The 15,923-nt window shown below is 41.9% G+C and overlaps 1 protein-coding gene across 8 annotated transcripts in view; it reads left to right on the top strand.

Moving 5' to 3' along the window:
• The window catches only part of KDM4C (lysine demethylase 4C), a 502,970-nt gene that overhangs the window by 150,340 nt on the left and 336,707 nt on the right, over positions 1-15,923 (top strand). Inside the window, exons 10-11 of one of the 8 annotated variants that reach the window (XM_025197544.1) lie at positions 2,352-2,479; positions 3,490-3,714. The exons of 6 other annotated variants lie outside the window; for them this stretch is intronic. In XM_025197544.1, the coding sequence (XP_025053329.1) occupies positions 2,352-2,479; position 3,490 (129 nt within the window). In that variant the 3' untranslated portion in view covers positions 3,491-3,714. Of the gene's footprint in view, positions 1-2,351; positions 2,480-3,489; positions 3,715-15,923 lie in introns of those variants that run through there. One more of the 8 variants, XM_014517276.2, reaches the window with a different exon arrangement.

The following is a 15,923-nucleotide window of genomic DNA, read 5'->3' as shown; positions in this document are numbered from 1 at the left end:
ACTGGAGAGCCAGTGACCTCTTAGTTTTGCGTTTATAGCTTGTACCAGAGCCATCCAACTGGCAGCCCATGCAATACATGCAGCTTACAAAGGGTTAACATGTGGCCTGTAGTCTCCTGTCTTGCTATTGTTTACCTCCTCCTGTGGCTGGGATCTGGGCTTCTCTTCTCTTCTCGCTTCTGCTTCCTGCCTTGCTCCTGGTGCTGGAACAGGACAGTAGAAGGCGGGGAGGGGTCAAGGAAGCATTTGGCTGCCCATGTTATGCATGCTGAAGTGGGGGAGGGTGGGAGAGGAGCAAGACTGCATGTGTGGTTGGGAGTGTAGCCAAACTGCTCGGGCTTCATGTGCCACTGGGAGCAGTGCCCGGCTGCACACTTGGATGGGAATAGAGTGGAGCTGTTTGGAGGGTGTGCATGTGTGGTTGGAGCAGAGACGGGGTTCTTGGGTTGCCTGTGCTGCCTGGAGTAGAGCTGGATTGCATGTGGCAGCATGGGGAACTGCTTGCTTACATAGCTGAAGAGACTCCAGGGGGGCTTCCTCTCACAGGTTAAGGCTCATGCAGTGTGTAGCCCAGGGTCTGCAGCCTCCCAGTGCCCAGAAGTTGAACATCCCTGGCTTGTGCAAGCATAGTCTCTCTCTCAGAGCAACTGATCTGCAGTCAATAAATAAGGAAACCAGTGAGAGACATCTGAGTTGGCTGGTTTTGATCAGCTGAGATGGTCTTAAACCGTCTGAAATCTTACTGAATATGCTGCTAAGGAAGCAACCAGGTAATTTCTTATTCTCCATTTAGAATAGTTAAACTTATATTAACTTATGTTGAAAGCTCACTGTTATGATGAGTGCTGATCCTTCTCTGTTTTTCCCTTTTAAAGGGCCAAAAAAGCTGAGGTTGACATCAGAGTGTGTGTGACATGCACACAGTACATAAAGATCTGAAAACCACAGTTTATGCTAACTAATCTTCCAGGACTATTAACTTGCTGTGCCTCCTATCATTGAGAAATCACAGAAGGAAAAATGAGGGTGAATGGGAAAGAGGACTAAACAAGAGACCTGAAATAATGGTTTCTTATTCCAAAGAAAACATTTATAGTCCCACAGCCCACCAAAAAGGTTGAGCTGGAATTGAAGTGTGTGTGTGTGTGTGGGAGAGAAGGCGAGAGGGAGAGAGACCCAAGAGTGTGGTGAGCTGCAGTAATCGCCATCATATGCAGATTTATTTTCAGACAAATATCATCTCTAAATTGGGGTTCATGCGATCTCTGAGTCTCCCAAAGAAACTGAATGGGGTTTGGATGGTTGAAGATTCCTTATTTTCAGATCAACCCAATGCTACTTGACTGAAGGGTTCTAGTTGGCTCTTGTTTTAGTTATATATTTCATACTTGCTGAGCCAAAAGGGCCTGAGACACTTAAGGTAATTGATTTCAGTCAAAAGCTCAGGTTATATTATAGTAAATATATACATAAGGCACACTTGACTGTTGTAGGCCATGCAAAAGGCTATATTCCAGCTCAGATCCAAAGAATAACACATTTTTAACCAAAAAGTATTCTTCACGTGTCTGAGAAATTGCTTCTACATTTCTTTTCTACTTCTGTCCTGCTTTAGTTTTAAAATACCAGTAACAAACGCATCTTTTTAATTCTGAACCTAAATTATACAAAGGCTTGTATATAAGGAATAGTCTATTGGTACTGTTTGAGTAATTCTGAAAAACAGACCAGAATGTGTGACGCAAGATTTATAGAATTGGCATCTCGGAATACCAGTAGTAATCAAGAAACCTTCTTGTAGATGTGCTTTCTCTTAAATCTAAGCCACTATACAACATGCTAGTAGTTTTTCAAAAGGAGGCCATGTAGAAGTGTGTTGAAATAACTTTGTGGTGTGCAGCATAGCAGTCAAATTCCTCTACTAAGTTTGCCAGGTTGCCCATATCTCAGTGCCATTTGCTTAGGCTCCTTTTTTATCCTGTGTCTATGCCTAAAGCATTAACCACTTCCAAATAGATGATTTTGAAATCAGTCACTTTTAATACTCCATCATTCTTTGAGGCCATATTTAGCCACTTTCTGAGTCGCTCACAATATTGTTATTTAAGAAAGTAATGTATTTTTTAAGACTTTTTTCCTTAGGAGAACTGAAGTTTGTGCCTTATCTTAGCTGTCAAAAATATGTAAGCCCTGTGTTCAGTAATTCTGAAATGGAACTCCAGTTTGATACTATTCATGTTTTCAATAAAATATATTATGTCTTTTTCTGTTGTGAAGAAAAGTGTTTTAACATACCGTCAATTTATAGGACAACACAAGTACTAAATCTTCAAATTAAATCTCTTTTTAAGATGGTTCCTCTGTTTACAAGGAAGTTTCAGCTACTGAGCATCGTCATCAGAAATATAAGACATTCTTCAATAGAATATGAAAATGGTGTGCTTGCTGTCAGCATGCATATTTTTCTTCAATTGATTTAGTGAGTAATATGTATTGTGTTATTGGAACAAAGCGAACTAATAGAAAAGAGAAAAAAATTACAAGGAAAATAGTAAAAGGATGCTCCAGGATAATGAAAGCAAGAGAAAGAGAAAAATAAACAGAATGGATACAATAGGTCATATAAATAAGGTAAAAAAAGAGACAATTTAGAATAGTCTCCAAAAAGGGTTAATCTAGTCAAAATCAAGGTTGGTGAATGGGAATCTGCCCTGACAAGGAAAGGGTACTACAAAAAATACCAAAGCAAATGCTTCACTACTGGAGCAGCTGGCATATCACAAGAGACTAAAAACACTAGGACTCTTCAGTTTGGAAAGAAGGCTGAGGGAAGATGTGATACAGGTCTAGAAAAACATCAAGGGTGTGGACCAAGTAAACAAGGACCTGTTTTACCAGGTCCCAGAACAATAGAACTAGGAGGCAGTGGTTGAAATTAATAGCTGACAGGTTTAAAACTAGGAAGAGAAAGTACTTTTTATGCATCATTAACTTGTGGTATTCATTTCCATAGAAGGTGGTAGAGGCAGGTAGCATAGAGAGGCTCAAAAAGGGACTGGATGAATGAATACTGGGGTTTTCAGCCTTTTTGGATCAGTGTACCCCCAGTGGCTGGACGCAGAGCCGTGTACCCCCAGCGGCCAGATCAATTAAAAATATTTCATGAACTTTATTGGATTTCTATCCAAATGACTAGTTGGACTTGAGACATCAGTAGTTACTGGAGTGTTCAGAAGATGTATGTTTTGGAAGTGCCTGAATATAAAACATTTTGGTAAAAATCTTCACAGATGCTTGAGGAAAAATATAACCCACTATTTATCTACAAATGAAGAGTTTTGCTATTTAGAGACCATTTCAGAAACAACTTGGATAAATGGATTTAAAAAAACCTGCATAACTAAATTAAGCTGTATACAAATAGGGGCAAACTACTTATATAAACTTTTAAACTGATTTCCTAGTATTTTTTGTTGTTGTGTACATTAGGTCTTTAACCAGACTCTACTGCATATGTTTGAAGATGTCTAGCGTATGGAATTCCATGTGATTTGAAGGGAATCCTTTCCATATCTTCTGCCTGCTAAGAGAGCTCTTCAGACACATCGGAGGCGCAATAATGTTCTATAAAAGAATTTGTTACTGAAACACTAATGATAGTATCATGTGAAAATGATGTAAAGTAATAAGATGAATAAAGTAATAAGTATATGATTTTATAGTATGTGTGTGTGTTTATATATGCGTGTGTGTTTATATATGTGTACTAGCCAATTGCCCGTCAAGAATGACAGGGGGCGGGGTGGAGGGGCAGGGGCTGGGATGGAGTGCTGCCGCCTAGTGCCCCGTGCTGCCGCTGTTCTGCCTCTTGCAGGGAGCGGGGTGGGAGAGCTCGGGCTTCAGCTCCCCCACCCTCTGTTTGGTCCTCAGCGTGGCTTTGGAATCATGGTGACACTTCACCACACTTGGAGCACTCTGATTGGCTGTTTCCATCAGCCAATCAGAGCGTGAATAAAGCATTACGGACAGACAGACTTAGGCTTTTATAATATTAGAATATCTGTCTATCTATCTATCTATCTATAGATATAGATATAGATATGTATGTATGTGTTATGTATATGTATGTATGATTTTTACCCAAATGTTTTATATTTGGACACTGCCAAAATATACATCTTCTGAACACTCCAGTAGCTACTGATGTCTCAAGTCCAACTATTGCTTATAAGTTACCCAGGTTCAAAAAGATAAATTCATGGATGACAGATCTATTAATAGCCATTGAATAGAATGGTTGGAGATGTTTCCTTTGGCATCTCTAAATCTGTAATGGTGGATGCCAGGGAGGGTATTGAATAGTGGGTAGATCATGTTAGAGAGACCTGGTTCACTGCTGTCCCTGTATAGCATCTACTTTTGCCATTGTCAGAGACGGGATACTGGGCTAGATTGATCATTGGTCTGACCCAGTGTAGGATTTCTTATGTTCTGTAAGACCGTAGATGTTATAGTTCTCATAGAAGTAGCTTTACTGATTGAAATGGATTCCTCATCTGGGTAAGGATTACAGGATCTGGCCCTTATATAGTGTGGCTGAACAGATTGATCATTTGGTGGGTTTTTGTCCTTGAAATTGTGAACTCAGATTAGTTGAGTTGAATGTACCATTCTCTACTCACAGGGGGTTTTCTAAATCTTTTTTTTTTTTTAGGCATGATGCAGCATGCAATGCTGCTCTCTTTGCATGCTCTCTCAGCCTACAGACGTGTGTGTGTGTGTGTGTGCACGTGTGGGATGAGAGAGCATGCACAGGGATTGGATTTGAGTGATAGTCATAGAGAAGTAGGGCTGGAAGGGACCTCCAGAAGTCATCTAGTCCAACCCCATGCGAGGCAGGATCATCCCTATTCAAACCAACCCATGCAACCATAATCTAAACTCTATATAAAGACTACCTTTAACCCTGATACAACATAGACCTAGCACCCTAACCTGTCACAGGAGAAACTACAGCAGCCAGTGTCCTGCTTCTATAAAATGTTGTCAATATACATACGCTCAAGAGGTCCCAGGTAGAGGGCCATGCCCTTCTTCCCCGCCCCCCCCCCCCCCCCCCAGGCCCTTCTCCCCCCCCCCCCCCCCCCACTACAGAAGAAGACAAAAACCCCCACAGTCCATACCAATTTGACCATGGGATAAAATTCCTTCCTGACTCCAAATATTGTGATCGACCTGACCTTGAATGAAGGGGCAAAACTCGCTAGCCAGGAACCATCGGATTTGCTTCTAGCAGGAGAATTGGCATTTTTTGTGCATTTCACGTTGGAAAAAAACCTCCTATTCATATTGGCTTATCTTTCTTCTGTTGGGCAGTTCAGGTTTTTGTCCATTTTTGCTCTGGACCAATCCAGTTACCATTTAAAGAGAGCTGATACAGTTATATAAAACTGACCAGATTCAAACTATTTAACTTGTATCTTGACATCCATTTGAGATTTGGTTTGCTCTGTGCTTTTAGTATTAACACCATCTTCTTTACAGTTTGGGTTCCTAGAGTCTGAAGTACAACCTCTGCAGTAGCCCTCTGCTTTGAAAATGCCAAATTAGGCTGAAGTATGGCTCTATAGAAGCTGACTATTTCCCAAAGCATTTTTGTTTGTAGAAGTTGTTCTCTGTGGTATTCAAAGCTGAGAGCATGGTGAAGAGATTATTTTGGCTGGTTTTGAACCCTGCAGGTTTATAAGTCTGTGACCAGAAACTGGCAAACTAAATGCAGACTAGAAAGCTTATAGGATATGCTTGCTGGATTTCTGAATACATGCTGTTTTGAAAAGGTGATACATACTTTACATAGTTTTGGTCTTTATAAATTACTTCAGGACATTCTAGATTAGTTTGCTCTGTCTGTCACCATTTAGTTCGTCTTGATTTACACAATTATTGTATATTATACTTTTTCTAATTTTTCTTTATAAGGTCTTCAGATGTCTCAAGGAAAATATTAACATTTCATTTTCTTTGTTAGAAATTCAACAATATTTGCCATTTATCACCAGAATTCTTTATAATCTGTTTAGTGAAACCTGAATGCTGTATATGTGTAACAATGCTTGGGAGTAGGAATGCGCACACAGGAATGGGAGGAAGAGAAGAAAGGCTGTGAGCCATTCATCAATAGTAACCTATCTATAAAGGGAAACCATGACATCATTTGAAAGCAGGACATATTCAGAGTTTCTGTGTTTGAGCTCTAAATCCAGAGCATCTTGCAAAGAAGGCTGAAAATGACATTGTTATCCTGTAAAGGAGTTTGTTTGTGGAAGTTCTAAATCAGTGTTTCTTCTTAAGATGTAATACTATGATTGACGTGATCGGTATATATGTCAGGAAGAGACCAATTTTTGTATTCAGAAACAGTGAAAACTTAGCACTGGATTTATTTGAAAATCTGAGAAAATGGTAATGCGCCAAGTCCATACATTGAGGTTCCTGGCAGAAGTATATTTAGTTGTAATAGTAAAGCACTAACAGCAGAATGGGCAGATGGATTGCTTTTACATATTTCCCTTGATCCCTCACATTCATTCAATCTTACAGCTCCTGTTTTTGTTAGACTTAGGCATAAAGAGAGGGAAGCCAATTTACGACATTCATCAATTCTGTCTGACCAGATTGCTGAGAGGAGGAATCTAAGGAGTTGTTGCTTATCTCTACCAAAACATTCCGTAGCACTTGGTTTTCTGCAAAGAAAGATACCACCACACCGTATGTTGCAGCACAGCGCCAAATTTGCAAACTTGAAGAGAAATCCATCAGACACATCTACACGGATTCTTCTTCTTCCTCTTCTTTTAAGAACACCTCCTGTCTAATGCATCAAGCTGATGAACTGTGGGGGGGGGGAGCACATTTTCAGCAGTTTTGACCTTTGCCACTGGTATACATTAGAATCTAAAAAACATTTTTAGGATGATGGCAAGAATTCATGCTGAAACTGGCATAACTGGTCCCTTTCCAAAGGGATCCTTTGCTCATTCTCTGTACACCTTATTTTTCTTTAGGTTTTCCAGTTAGGTTTTTTTTCTTTCAGCTATTTTGTCCTTCAACAACAACAACAAATTTCACCAAATCTTATGTATGATACAAGCACTGGTGATTATAAAAAGTGATAAAAATGTTCTCATTCAACACACGAAGAGATGAATTTTCTTGAAGGCACGTTCATTTATTTGAGAATTTTTCATTGTCATAGCTCCTTTTTGCATGATCCAGGAGAAAAATGTGTACCTGGGGTCCATATGTGCTGTGGGGGAATCTCCCTCACTCTTTGTCATTATAGACAGTCTGCTGGGGCGCATGGAGCGTCCTACAGAAGCACGGGGGGCTCCCCAGTATGCTCAGGAGCAGACCCAGAAGTGGACCAGAAGCATTTCTGGTCCACTTCTGGGTCCAATCGGGAGCGTCTCGGGGGGGGGGGGGGGGGGGGGGGCCATGGGTCCCCAGCTTGGAGGCTGGTGCCTCCTGGTTCTGGGGCACACCCCTGGTCACTAGTGTGTACGGATGGAATATTTTGCTGTAGATTGATTAAGTTGGGGGGTGCCAACTTTTTTGGCAGGTGTCATAAGGTGAGCCTGGCACCATTCCTGAGTGTCACTCAAATCCTTCCCCTGCCTGATCTGTTTCTCAGCTTTCTGCTCCCTGTCCGGTCTATTGCTCTGCTTTCTGCTCCTTGCACTGTGCTCCCTGTCCAATTTGTTCATCTGCTTTCTACTTGCTGCTTTTTGTCCTTGTGTTCCCTTCCCAATCTGCCATGCGTCAGACACTGGCTACCTGAGCAGCTTGAGTTACACATCACAGGTTGGCCGTTCCTGGGTAAAGCACTTGTGGGGCTTTAAAAAAAAAAAATTATTTGGTGTACTTGATAGTCCTGGTTGGGGTTGTAATGATTTTTTTTTGAATATTTATTGCCACTGTGTACTGCTTGGCCAGTGTGGTTATGGTTCCTTTCTGAAAATGGTGAAGTACTCTTTGGATTTGTAGTTGGCTGGCATGGGGATGGAAGGTTTATAGAACAATTACAATTACAAAAAAGACATTATTTGTTAGAAAAATGCTAGGGAAAGTTGGTTGGGAAGTATTATGATTAGTTGTGATTCTATAATATAGTTTAGGGGCCAGGTAAGGATAACTTCTCTGTTTTGGTATTGGGTGCGTCAGATTTTATTGTACTAAGCTGGTTGATTGCTGCATGAAATGTTTCTTAAACTTGCTTTACTTCAATAATATTTGCAGTGTTCACTTAAAGCATACTCATGTTTTCTGCATCCTGTTTCCAGCAGTGTTGAGGCACCTCAGTTAAGCCTGGCATCTTGTTTGCATTTTAGTTTCCAGTGGTAGCTTATGACCATTGTGGTGTGAAAGAATTTGGTGGACAGAGACTGGTAACAAAAAGCAATTTGGAAAATGATGTACTAGTTTTATAATTGTTTTTATCCTTTTGTGCATGCCAAGTATCCATCTGGACAACATGCAGTTTGTTTATTAGAGAAAAGTGATAGCTATTTCTGCAGGGGGGGGTTTATACGAAAGCAGTTGAAAAAAGGCCACCCAGCATTATTTAAAGAAATTATACATTGTGCATTTCGACCAACAAGAATAAATAAAGAAGTATTTGCACTTTGGAAAATCTTTGCTTTTGCCAAGTCTGGATACATGTTTCTGTTCAAGAAAGAACTGATCCTTGATTTTTGGAGTTGGGCCAACAGTCTCAACTTTTTTAGAATCGTAGAATCAAAGGACCAGAAGGGACCTGTAAGATCATCAAATCTGGTCCCCTGCCATGGGCAGCAGGTTATTGGGCTCACAAGCTCAATGAAGTGCTTGTCCAGCCTCCTCCTGAACACCTCCAAGGATGCTGATTGCACCACCCCTGCTGGGAGTGTGTTCTAGGTTCTAGATACCCTTACGGAAAATAAGCTTTTCCTAATGTCCAACCAAAATCTTTTCTCAGTTAGCTTGTGCCCATTGGTCCTGGTCCTCCCTGGAGGTGCCTTTCTGAAGAGTTGCTCCCCTAGATCTTAGTGTTTACCCTTGACATACTTGTAGGTGGCTATCAAGTCACCTTTCAGTCTTCTCTTGCTCAGACTGAACAAACCCAGTTCCCAGAGTCTGTTCTCATAGGGCCTATCCTTCAGGCCCCTGGTCATCTGGGTGGTCCTTCTCTGCACTCTTTTGAGCTTATCCATATCGTTCCTGAAGTGCGGTGTCCAGATCTGGACACAGTACTCCGGCTGTACCCTCACCAACACTGAATAGAGGGGGAGGAGCATCTCTGGATCTGTTGGCAATACGTTGGCTGATACATGCCAGAGTCCTATTTGCCCTGCTGGCGTCTTCATCGCATTGTTGGCTCATATTTATCTTCTGGTCGATTGTCACCCCCAGGTCCCATCAGATATAGTGCCAGCCAGTGGACCACCAGCCATAGTATAGATATGCTGAAGGTTCTTCCTACCTAGATGAAGGACCTGGCACTTGTCCCTATTGAACCTCACGTGATTGTGTTCAACCCATAGGACCAGTCTGTTAAGGTCATCTTGGATCCTTACCCTATCCTCAGGTATGTGTCCGCATTTTCCTGCAGCTTGGTGTTGTCTGCAGACTTAATCATTGTTCTTTCTACCCTTTCATCCAAGTCATTGATAAAGATGTTGAAGAGCATGGGCCTAAGCACTGATCCCGGGGGGACACCACTGGAGATGGCCCTCCAGGATGAGGCCATCCCATTGATTACAATTCTCTGGGATCGGCCTCTGAGCCAGTTGCCAACCCACCTCACTGTAGATTGGTCTAGTCCAGTAACCTCCAGCTTAATTGATAGGATCTCATGGGAAAGGGTATTGAAGGCCTTGCTGAAGTCTAGGTAAATGATGTCAACTTCATATAACCTGATTAGTTACCTGGTCATAAAAGGACACCAGGTTTATTAGGCATAACCTGCCCTTGACAAATCTGTGGTGGTTGCTTCTTAATACCCCACCAGTTACCAGCTTGTGCTTGATGGCCTCCTTGACAATTTTTTCAAAGATTTTTCTCAGAACTGGAGTTAGACTGACTAGTCTGTAGTTTGCAGGATTGTCCCTTTTCCCTTTCTTAAATATGGGTACCATGTTAGCCCTCTTCCAGTTCTTTGGGACCACTCCCAAGTTCCACGACTCTTCAAACAGCTTTGCCAGAGGCTCTCCTATGAGCTCAGCCAGTTCTTTCAGGACTCTCAAATGCAAATCATCTGGCCCAGCAGACTTGAACACATTCAGATGATCTAAGAGTAGCTTTACCTGTTCAGGACTGATTTTACGTAGGCTGTTGTCTTCCCCATAATCCCTGGGCCTCTGGACAGGTGAACAGTTCCCATCTGATTTCAGGAACACCGGTGTGAAGTAAGCATTTAGGAGTTCTGCCTTTTCGTGGGGATCACCTGTGGGCTGCCCTTCTCCCCCTGAATTCAGTAGGGGTCCCTATGTAACTATAAAAGGACTTTTTGTTGTCCTTTATTTTGGATGCCAGCTTGATCTCCATGCCTGCCTTGGCTTTCTGCGTCTCATACCTACAGACCCTTGCCATGTGATTGTACTCCTCTCTGGATGCTGAACTGTTTTTCCATTGTTTATATGCTTTTTTCTTTTTCAAAAGTTCCCTGATGACTCTTGGCCCCTTTCCTGCTTTTTGACCATGTGGGGATGACCTCTTTTTGAGCAGTGAGAATTGCTTCCTTAAGGAAGCTGCAGTGAACCTGAACTCCCAAGTCATCCAGTTGATGGTTGCAGAGGGCCTTTCTAAGTAGACTCCTGAGATTACCAAAGTCTGCCATTCTGAAGTCTAGGACTTCTGTTCTACTGGCTGAGTTCCCTGTCTTTCAGAGGATGATGAATCTAATCAGGTTGTGGTTGCTGTTGCCCAGAGCACCTCCAATCTTCAGGCCACCTACCATGTCTCCCCTTTTGGTCAGCACTAAGTCCAGAGTGGGTTTACCCCTAGTTGGTCCTTCCACAGCCTGTGTCAAGAACAGGTCGTAGCTGCCAGGAAGTTGGTTGACTCGCTGGAGCTGCCTGAATGGTCTTTCCAACAGATGTTGGTAGCTGAAGTCACCCATGGCAGTCAGGTCTTTGGTGTTGGTTGCCTCCGTCAGTTCCCTGGAGAATGTCTGATCATTCTCCTGTCTTGGTAGGGAGGGCTATAGTATAATCCTAACATCAGGTCCCCCTTTCCTGAGCCCCACTGCATCTTGACACAGAGGGTCTCAAGGGACCTCTCCCTACAATCAAATGTGACCTGCAGGGAGGGGTACTGCTCTTTCATATAGAGGGCCACACCACCTCCCTTCTTCCCAACCCAATCCTTCCTATAGAGTTTATAGCCCTCAATGTCCACTGCCTAGTCATATGTATCATCAGCCCAGTGAGGTCAAATTCCTTGTCTACCAGAAGGAGTGCCAGTTCGTCCTGTTTGTTGCCCATGCTTCTGGAGTTCCCATAAAGATACCTGAGTTCACCGCTAATCATGTCAGGTTTCCTGCTCACTTCATGCCTTAGGGTGTTAGTACTCCTCTGGATGCCCCCTACTTGGAAGTCCTCCCTTGGGTCATCTTGGCCAGAGGATTTGTGTACAGCAGTGAAATCTACCCTTCCTCCCCTGGACGTGCCTAGTTTAGAGCCCTTGTCAGCCCTCCTTTTAATTGCACGCCTTTTGGATTTTCTAGCTTCAACTAGAATAGAAGATAGAAGTACCTTGAGAGAGATCATTCTTGTAGCATTTCTTACTGGGACAAAAGAATAACTTGTTTTTTAACTGTAAGAGCCTTTTTGTTGTTGTTACATTTATTTATTTCTTCCAAAATACTTAAATTTAACCCTGCTTTTCATGGGTGCTGAGCACTCAATTCTGACTGAATTCATTGGGAGCCATTGTTATGTTTCTCCAAGGTAACATGGAAATAAATGATTCCAGTCGCAAGTTATGGTAGAGTGCTCATAAACTGGCAAGTACAGAATATATTGGAAACATAAAGTAAAACTATGTATTCATTCCCATTAGCATTTTCAGTGGAAAAATAACTTTAGATTAACACAATGTACATTCAGCATATTCACATATTTCATAGCCAGGAGAGGTAGAATCTCAGAAAATCAGACCACCCATTGTTAGTGATGTTGTAGTTGTGAGGGTTCAGGAATTATGAGAGAGGCAAGGATTGTTGTGGGTGATGTCTTTTATTGGACCAACTGTATGGCTGGGATAGACTTAGACAAGTTTTCAAATGTAATGAATTCTTCATCAGGTCTGATGGAAGAAGCAGATAGTGCTGATTTAAAAGTTTGAGATTGAAGAAGACAGACATTTTAATCAGTTATTTTATCATCCATTTTAATTTGTTTTAGACATGCTAATTGCTGTACCAGTAATTAATTGAAATGGACTTCTTATAAAGCTTGTGGTTTATTGAATAATACATGGAAGGGTTTATGGAAGGTGCCCCCTATGTTTTTGTAGGCAGGTGAATATTTTCCCTGAGATATTTTTCTGTCATAAAGGCACCAAAAAGTACTTATCTCTGTATGTGGCAAGATGTAACTTCATTAGAACCACTCAGTGTCATGCCAGGTTGTGGGCAGCCACGTCTGGGGGCCACTGAAGGATCGAGGTGCTGACTGGGGTCAGGAGGAGCAAGCAGAATCCAGGGCAAGCTGGGTCAAGAAGCCAGGAGGTGTATCCAAGAATGGGGTCTAGAAACAAGTTGTCAGGAAGCCAGGAGATTAGGTAGAAAGCAGAGTCAGGGAGCAAGCTGGGTTGAGATACTGGGAGATCAAACAGAAAGCAGAATCAGAGCACAAGTCCAAGGGAACAGCTAAGCAGTCTGGGATCACATTGAGCCATGTTGCTCAAACACTTTCTGTTCTGAGTCAGCTGACCCTAGCCAGCCACTCCACTGCCAGGGAATAGACAGAAGGCTCGGCCCTGCTGGAGGTTTCAGAGCAGCTTTGACCAGTCTGGGTGGTCACCTGTAGTGTGGCAGGCCATGGCTCCAGCTTCAAGGCCTGACATCCAGTCATTTTGAGCAACATGGTTCACAGTTATTGGATGGGCTACAGAATCAGCATTGAAAACATTGAAACCGCATTGGACTTTTTCTTATGCTGTATTGTTGATGGATGCCTGTATGCAACAGAATCAGAAATAATGTTACTAATATACATACTGTTACTTCACTTCAGAATGAAGTGAAATTATATTTCACTGCCATGCCATGTAGAATATTTGTTACAAAACATTTTGAGTTTGGAGAGTCTTAAATCCAAAGAGAACAAATTTAATGTAAACTCTTTAATTAAATCTTGCTATATTTAAATAACATAATTTGTATTGATTATGCTGCTACAGTGCAGTTGGATTTTTATTTTTAATTAGGATTTGATCATTTTATTTTACCTTCAGTGCTATTCAGAAATTACTGTGGAGAGAATTCCTGTTAATTAAATTAGCATTTTATGTACCCTTATTAAAATAAAACTCAGACCATAATTTTATTTTATATTGGGAGTAGTATGGTAACTGTAGTAATAGCTTTTAGAAACCAGGCTGCATAGTTTTAATTGCATTAGAAGGATTTTTGGAGTAGGTCCTTTCTATGCTTGTCTTACGATGGAAGGCCATGCTGGGTGCCCAGAATTTATAAAAAGGACAATTCCTGTAGCACAAGGTCATCCTGATCTTTCCTTCCCTCTCTCCCAGAGAGTCTATGCATTGATTCTTTGAAGAACAGAGTGCAGCCTCAAATTTAGATGTCCTCATATGACTTCCTTTGGAAGTAGCCAGCCCTGGTACTATACAGTAGTATATTTATTTATTTATTTGATTTCTATGCTGCCCTCCCCAAAAAGGCTGAGGGTGGCTTACAGTAACAAAGTCCTAAAAGCTGTTACAGTAAAATGATAAAGCAATAAAAAAATGGCTCCCCAAAGAACACCCAGAGCTGAACCCCATCTACTAAAAGCCTGTCCTAATTAAAAAGTTTTACACTGCTTCTGAAAGATGGCTAAGTTTGGGCTCTGGCTGGCCTCAAGGGGGAGTTCCAGAAGTAAGGAGCAATAACTGAGAATGACCTCCCACATGTTTTGGCAAGCAAACTTGGTGCTGGTGGTTTTTCTTGGCTGACCTTAGGGCATAAGAGAGGAGGTGGTTCCTTTGGTTCCCTGGGCCATATAGGACTTTATAGGTCAAGAACAGAATCTTGAATTGCACCTGGAAAGCTACAGGAAACCAGTGCAGACTGCAGTGCTGGAGTAATATGCTCCTGGTAATCCACCTCTGTCAGTAGGTAGACCACCATGTTCTGCACTTGCTGCAGCTTCTAAATTTCCAAGATGAAATCATTGTCCAAGAGTATGGCTTGACAATTAGCTAAGCAAGTTTGAAATGATCAGCCAGGAACTTCATGGTGGCTTCTGCCTTACTATGTTGTCTCCAAGGTGACAGTATTAGCCAGTGCATATGCAGAAGCTTGTGATTTGTTGCTTTACCACCAATGTAAAAATGCTGAAAAATTGGTCAACCAATTGACCATTTTTTCTACTTTGGTTCTACTATTACCAGCACTGTAGATCTGGAGGCTGAGCTCACTAGTAGAATTGGCAAAGCAGCCAGGAACTTTGTTTTTTTGCAAGACAGAGCCTGGAACAATAACAAACTGTCAACTAAAGAGAAAAATCTGTATTTATGAGACATGTGTTTTATCTGCTCTTCTATATGGCTCAGACACATGGATGACCTGTGCCAAAAATATCAAAAGACTAAACAGCTTTCATATCAGATGCCTGTGTAAAACTCTTCAAGTAAGATGGCAAGGCTGGGTGATAACTGTAGAAGTGCTAAATCATGCTGGTATGTTATCCATGGGAATGTTGATTAGTAAGACCAGACTCACGTGGCTTGGTCACGTCAAGCAAATGCCAGATCACAGGATCCCAAAGAACATGCTGTACTCTGAAGCTCATGAAGGGTCTAGGAATAGACCAAGCCACTGCCCGATTTAGGGATGCTTTCAAAGATGACTTAGCATCCTTTGGAATCTTTGTGGATTATTGGGAAAGGAGTGCAGCATGCCACTTGTGTTGGCGGAGTCAGCTTGCAACTAGAATGAGACACCGCAAGGCAGACTGGATCACGTTTTGTGATGACCAGGATCAGAGAAGGAAATAATCTTTTGCTCAGATTCAGAGCACCCTACCTGTGGGTGGGACTGTCACATGTGCATTGGACTTGACAGCCATCAGAAAACTCATTGGTGCTAACACCATGCTCTGTAAAGAATGGCAGTGCCAATTGAGAAATGCCGATCCAATGAAGGCTCTTTTTATTTCTGAAATTCTCTTATATCTGAAATACAGGATAGTTCAACATATTGAGTAATGAAAACCAAGCTGTTTTAAGTCTCCTTCTTCTTGTTTTTGGCCTTTTTACTTGTTACGTCCCTCTTTGCATGATGCGTGGTTTGCAGGCATGTTTGTGGCTCATAATAAAATCATTACATTCGTCAGCCGTGCAAAATGGCTTTATCAGTTCTCTGCCATTATGAAACCTCATTGGCTGTATGAATAGGATAGAAGGTTGAAGGCAAAGAAATATATTTCTTTAGAGAAATGGGCTCTGTGTCAGAGCACCTGTGCGTAATTTTTTCCCTGACTTTGGTCTGCTTGGGTCCATGAACTTTTGAACATATTCAGGTCTTCAGTTTTTAATCCAAGTCATATACGCAACACCAGCGTGAGTGATAACCTGCTCCCCTTCCTGTTTTGATCATCTTTAACCCCAGCATAAGAAGGCCTGATACATATTGTACAGGAGCTTTATACTACCATCCATCA

Source organism: Alligator sinensis, unplaced genomic scaffold (genome assembly GCF_000455745.1).
Source record: "Alligator sinensis unplaced genomic scaffold, ASM45574v1 scaffold392_1, whole genome shotgun sequence".
NCBI lineage: Eukaryota > Metazoa > Chordata > Crocodylia > Alligatoridae > Alligator > Alligator sinensis.
Note: the sequence above shows the minus strand (reverse complement) of the source record. Positions and strands in the feature narration are given on the sequence as shown.